Source organism: Ixodes scapularis, unplaced genomic scaffold (assembly GCF_016920785.2).
Source record: "Ixodes scapularis isolate PalLabHiFi unplaced genomic scaffold, ASM1692078v2 PGA_scaffold8__174_contigs__length_109621045, whole genome shotgun sequence".
Classification (NCBI taxonomy): domain Eukaryota; kingdom Metazoa; phylum Arthropoda; class Arachnida; order Ixodida; family Ixodidae; genus Ixodes; species Ixodes scapularis.
In genome coordinates, this window is record NW_024609883.1 from 54,809,681 (window position 1) to 54,816,026 (window position 6,346).

Below are 6,346 nucleotides of genomic sequence, written 5' to 3' on the forward strand. Positions count from 1 at the left end.
ACCCGGCATGAAAGCTGAAGCGGGATCGTCTGGCCGCAATCAGGTCACTCTTGGGGGGCCTCGGGTACCTGGCACATATCGGTGGCAGATGCTGCGACGCATTCGCCTCGAGGGCTTCCCTCAGGGTCGGCCACTTTTCCAGGCAGGTCATGACCTCATCCATGAACTCATCACGGTACTCTGAAAGACAGAATCTTGTGTCACTGTTTTGTCCCCAAACGAAGGAGCAATAACATACCAAACGTTGCGTCGCTTGGGATTGGCCGTGCTGTGGAATGGCCCTTCCGTGCTCTGGACGTGACGACCACGCCGTACTCCTTCCCGGGTTGTGGCCTGCTCCCGCCCAACGTTTTCGTTGTAGTGCAGTACAGCAACCAGGGTTCTGCAGTGAAAACAGACAAGATATGGGCTGGTGCTTATACAAAAGAACTTGGTTCCAATGTGGAGACCGAAATGTATACATACACTTGAAGGAAGAAAGTATAGACTCCGTATTATCCTAGTTTCACGGGCGCTCTCAACTGCCATTGAGTGACCTTGTACTGCACATGTCTATCATGCTAATTCCACGAAAAGAACATTAGGGATTTTTTTTTTTATTAAATATTGTTTTCAGAATTGGCTGCAGGCCACCATGCCAGGAATGGTCATTCAATTAGAAGAGTTGTTTACCTCGCTTCCATTCCTTCTGGCGTAAATGCCCGAGACTTGGAGGCGAACCCAATCAGCACGCTGTTAAACGCTTCCACGGAGGATGTCTGGGACCCGGGGGACAGATGCCTGATGTCCTTGAGGAGCCGCGGGCTTGAAACGATGCTCCGGAGCTTGTTGTACGCTGGGGTTCCTGGAATAAGCACACAGCTATGATGGACGCCATTCAGAAGTATTTTTATTTCTCCTACATCAGAATCGCAGGAGGGGTGTCCTGGACAAGGAACCGAGAAATGAACTTACCCTCAGTCAACCATGCACGGTCAGAAAGTGGCTGGTGCAGGCACTCGCTGAACGGTCCATCGTGGCCATCGTGCTTGTCCACCACGTGGTTCAGTAAGCTGAGCCACATACTTACTAGGAGTGGGCCGTTGCCATCACCCAGCGCTGCACAGTAGTACAGGTGGTTCGTGATTGGCTGCACCCACACCTGCAGTTCCCTCGACTCGCTCTTTCGGCTTGCTGCTTGGAGCTTCTTCTTCAAGCCTGGAAAAGTGTACAATTGTTAGCTATACGTCAGAAGTGTCCACTGCCATACAGAAATTTGCCGGGTAGTCAGGTATGGCCGTGACTATTTCAATGTCTGTGAACAAACTAAGTCTACGATATTATTTCCCGAAGACATGCAAATAGCTTTCAATTAATATTTTGACAGCTTCAGGTATCATGTCAGCTTTTACGCTCTTTGCAAGGCACGGTGCTTCGCAAGTTCTACCTGAAAAAAAATCATTCTCTGTTCGACGTGTGTGGTATGTGCTCAAGATTCGAATGTGTATGGTTTGTGCTCCAGAGTTCGACGGGTGACGGGTGGTGCATGGATTTTGAACTGTTGTTCTCTCGTAAATTTAAGAAACAAAGTTTAATTTGAGTATCGTCTTATTCTGCATGTAAGCAAGGTGTTTCTTGACTGGTGTCCTGTGCAACAGACTGGGTATGAGTTCAGGCGTACAATGTTTGGTCTCGTCCTCATTCCCACGGCGATAACAGCACCAAGGAGCAACTATTCACGCTAGTGACTCACAATTGCTGTGAAATAATCTATGAAAAGCAACGTTTGATTATCTCTATACTAATGCCCAGTCTTGATTCGAACCACAGTTCAAAGGTTCCGTTTCGCTGTCTGTAAGCAAAGTGTTCGACAATGCCGTTGGCGTACAGGTCGTACAAATGACCTTTTGTGTTGGAAAACGCATCAATTTTGTTGCATCAAAGCCCTTGAAATGGTTATCTCCTTTTATTCCATTACATCCAGTGAGAACAACAATACTTCTACGAAGGAGGTCACAATAATAAAGAAACTATTTTGGCGGGTGCACGCCCTTTGGAATCACCGTCATACACATAAAAGTAATTTATAATGTTATTTTGACCACGGATTGTCGAATTAGTCACTGCCTATCAGTAAATAAAATGAAATATTGGGAAACCAACCTTTGTCAATGTGCCATGTGTCGAAGTAGTGCTTTGTGCCCCTTTCTTCGGTCCTCATGTGGTGCTCAACGCCTGGGTGACGGTCTGCATATAAGGGCTTGTATTGTAATGAACACCAAATAACAGATAGCTGGTTAACCTTACAGAGAGCCAGAAAAAAACAGTTAGGTGAGTAGCTTATGTTGAAAGTTTCACGTACCCGAGATGAAAGAGCCAATGGTGAAGTCTTCCTTCTTGAGCTTGGTGAAGCCACGGACGAAGGCCACCTTTTCCATGGCGTTGCTGGAGGGCACCTCATCTGACTGATCACAATGTGTATGCATTCATTAGTACAACAGTCACCGTACTGCAGTCTGATTGTAAGGTTCTTAGAAATATCACACTTAAAGAGACAATAAGGATGATTTCTAATTATTCTAAACAAAGGGGTGTGTGATGCAGAGTAGGCCTTTTGTTTTGGTTAGTAAATCTTACCTCACCGACTTGCACCTGCTCGATGTGAATGACTTTTTTGGTGCTCGCCTCGTGGAAGCTGTAAGTGGAATATTTTGCACTAAACCCCGGCGAGTCGCAGCGCCCATCTCCAGCTAGGTCGATGGTCTTTCCTTGGAGTCCTTCTAGAAGCTCAGAGTTGTGCCGCTTGTACACCTGGCAAGCAATTATGTCTTATAAGTTAGTTATGCTATGCCATTTTTTTATTTTTAAACCCCTTCCTATACTAACTAACCTGCTTCACAGCGGGCAGCAGGTAAGCCTGCTGGTAGTAGTGGAAGGTGCGCTCCGAGACTGTTGCGACGTTGATGGACTTGAGCAACCGCAGGGTAGTCGCAACAGGGGCTCCTGAAAACAGAATTCCCGCACAAATCAAGATATTGCCTGCTGCTTTGCCACTTACCTGAGGTTGGCTCCACCACCGCTCCACGTGGTTCTGTGCACAGGTGCTTGTTATCTTCACTTGAGTGCCCTGGACTACGATGTTGTTGCGGCAAGTGGCAAGGCAGGTGCGACACACTTTGAAGAGCTCCAGGAGGCAACCCTCAAATACAATAAATTTGCGCTCCTTCTGGGGTGGCACCTGTTCACGGTCACTGAAAATAAAAATTCAACTGTAACGCACACTTGAACTTCCCTAAAAGTGCTACCTCATGAAGCTTTCGTCTGCAGAAAGCACGTAGGTGGTGTCGGGTTCACCAGGACCAGCAGACTCGTCCATATCTTGGTCTACAATGTAAGGAAGTTTGAAACGGTCATGAGTTTGCATAGCATAGTATGGACACACTTCCGAGTTGGCATCCCTCTGACAGACATCTTTGAATGTTAAGTGAGGGCCAAGCTTTCGTCTCAGACCATCACACCAAAAGAAATGTCCGGTGTGACTGTTTCGCTCTGGTGGAACCATCTCATTCTCTTTGAGGCATGTGCAGCTCCTCACCTGGGTCAGTGCCGCACTCGGCTTCGAAACGAATGTCCGACTCCTCCATGTCGGTGCTCGTGTCGCTCTCTCCGTCGGAACCCATGTCACTGTCTGAGGAGTCGTCCGTGGTGTCCTCCAGCTCACCATCGTCTGCAATCCAAGGCCTATCCAGCTGTTCACTGGGGCTTACCTGTCCTGCGCCGTGGTTACCCTCAGGTGGTATGGGCGTGCACCTGCGACGGCTTTCGTGAAGATCACTGCTGAGCTGGTCCGGGGCTCGCAGGCTGGAGGTCAGGCTGGAGGTCATGCTGGGGATTGGCGAAGGTAGCCGAGCTTGCAGTGTTGTGGCAAGTTGCACTGGACTGGGAAGCGCTCCTGGGGACTTTCCGCCTGGTTGTGGTGTGGGGGCACCAAAAACAAATGTCCGGTGGGATGGTCCCCTCTGGTGTAACCATCTCATTGTCTTTGAAGCATGTGCAGCTCCTCACCTGGGTGAGTGCTGCTCTCTGCTTCGAAATGGATGTCAGACTCCTCCATGTCGGTGCTCATGTCGCTCTTTCCGTTGGTGCCCATGTCACTGTCTGAGGGGTCATCTGACGCATCCTCCACCTCCCCATCTTGGCCTGCAATCCAAGGCCTATCCAGCTGTTCACTGGGACTTACCTGCCACGCGCTGTGGTCGTCGTCAGGTGGTATAGGCGTGGACCTGCGATGGCTGTCCTGAACGTCACTGCTGAGCTGGTCTGGGGCTCGCAGGCTGGAGGTCGTGCTGGGGATGGGCGAAGGTAGCCGAGCTTGCAGTGCTGTGGCAGGTTGCACTGGACTCGGAAGTGCTCTTGAGGACTTCCTGCCTGGTTGTGGTGGGGGGGCAGCCGCATTGCACCCAGGGTTGACCTGTGCAGCTGGAGATAGAACACATAACTTAAGCTCAGTAAGAAGTTGGCATGAAATGCTGCCGAGATTGCGATGTATTCCTAAAACACCGTACTTTAAGCATTCAGTTATACTCACACACGGGTATGACAGAATCTGCAGTGTCTGCATCTGTGGCCTCTGTTTGTGTGCCAATAGTTGCACGAGGAGCAGAGCACCTGCAGCAGTGAGCCTACAACACAGATTGCAAGAAGTACTAAGTATGGTCTAAATCTCTTGCATGCAGTAGCAACTGTACACATAGTCAGCTGAACAGGAGAGCATCCGACAGCCTACAAATAAATGCCATGGTTTCAAGCACTTGAATGTGCTTCTTGACTGACAGTCATTCACAGGTGCAGCCGCTTGGTCTTTGCTTGGTTCTGTCAGTTGCTAAGTGCAGAGGAAATTATAGTGAAATGTGCAGCTTACACCTAATGTACATGCACACTGGGGACCAAAATAGCGGCAGCAGAAAACTCACTGCAGAGGGGCTTCCAACTTGGCTGTCATGGTTAGGAACAGGTGCTTGCCTTGTTGGTCCGGTTGTCAGCTGGTTAGATTGTACAGGAGAGAATGCGTTCTAAATTTTTGGGGACCAAAATAGCAGGCAGCAGAAAACTCACTGCAGAGGGGCTTCCAACTTGGCTGTCACGGTTAGGCACAGGTGCTGGCCTTGTTGGTCCGGTTATCAGCTGGTTGGATTGCACAGAACAGAATGCGTTCTAAATTTTTGAAGACCAAAATAGCGGCAGCAGAAAACTCACTGCAGAGGAGCTCCCAACTTGGCTGTCACGGTTAGGCACAGGTGCTGACCCCAGCCTTGTTGGTCCGGTTACCAGCTGGTTGGATTGCACAGAAGAGAATGCGTTCTAAATTTTTGGGTACCAAAATAGCGGCAGCAGAAAACTCACTGCAGAGGGGCTTCCAACTTGGCTGTCATGGTTAGGCACAGGTGCTGGCCCCAGCCTTGTTGGTCCGGTTATCAGCTGGTTGGATTGCACAGAAGAGAATGCGTTCTAAATTTTTGATATTTCTTCATTCAATTCTTGGTGGCGTGGGTAAACAACACTGAAGGCAAGTAGCCCGTACCCGTAGGTGCTAATCACTGGCCACAGTGATTTAGGATGTTTGTAATTGCTGGATGCAAAATATTAACTTCTGAGCTGAAACTCGCTTACCAGCGTTACAACAATTTTCGGATAAAATAGAACAGTTCTAAAACGAGACAATGCGCCACCAGAAACCTTAGCGTAGGTAGTAAGCAATTATCCCTAGAAGTTTGACTTACCGATGATGCTGCACTTGCTGCTGTTGCACTCGGTAGGAATAGCGTCGGGACCGCCCCACGTCTCAGTCGTGGACGTTCGGTGAGCGGGGTGCGAATCTCGAAGGCCTCCGGAGCGAAGTGACGCGAACATACCTGGACATGTTTGTCGCTGCGCGAGCGTCCGATTGCCTCCAGCCAAATAGCATTCAGCTTGTCATCTTTCGGGGCGACATGGCTGCTGGAAGACTCCTTGTCGCGATCACTAATCCGGCAACACTTCACAGAGCAACGGAGCCGGTTTGCAGGAACTGACATCTCAAAAGAGTCGGCATTTGCACGCGCAAGCAACAGAAAAAAAAAAAAAGAAAACACGCTAAGGAAGCTAAGTTGACCCAGGAAAACGGAAGTAACAAACTGCGCTATAACAATAAACCCGCGTCGATTCCTATCACTAAAACTTGCGACAGCTGCTAAACACACACCACTTCACTTCAGGATGTCTTACTCAAGCACCTGGGTCAACACGAAATACTCACTTAGACGAAACGAACGAACTACGCGCGACAGCCGGGAGCAGACGTCGGCTGCTTCGGCGGCCACGAAAAGAA

The 6,346-nt window shown here is 49.3% G+C and overlaps 1 protein-coding gene, 1 long non-coding RNA gene and 1 pseudogene across 2 annotated transcripts; all 3 read right to left on the minus strand.

Annotated features, from left to right (window-relative positions):
* Positions 1 to 200: 200 nt before the first annotated feature.
* Positions 201 to 2,684, minus strand: LOC121833579 (annotated as a pseudogene).
* On the minus strand, positions 2,354 to 3,838 carry LOC121833429. The gene is made up of 4 exons (XM_042286712.1): positions 3,575 to 3,838; positions 3,285 to 3,363; positions 2,870 to 3,230; positions 2,354 to 2,790 (listed from the first exon to the last, which is right to left on the minus strand). The coding sequence occupies exons 1-4, from the start codon at positions 3,657 to 3,659 to the stop codon at positions 2,554 to 2,556; spliced, it is 762 nt and encodes a 253-aa protein (XP_042142646.1). The 5' UTR covers positions 3,660 to 3,838; the 3' UTR covers positions 2,354 to 2,553.
* Positions 3,839 to 4,628: 790 nt separating this feature from the next.
* LOC115330385 lies at positions 4,629 to 6,143 on the minus strand. The gene is made up of 4 exons (XR_005716299.3): positions 5,383 to 6,143; positions 5,095 to 5,163; positions 4,953 to 5,021; positions 4,629 to 4,661 (listed from the first exon to the last, which is right to left on the minus strand). It is a non-coding gene; the product is annotated as an uncharacterized LOC115330385 (long non-coding RNA).
* Positions 6,144 to 6,346: the final 203 nt, after the last annotated feature.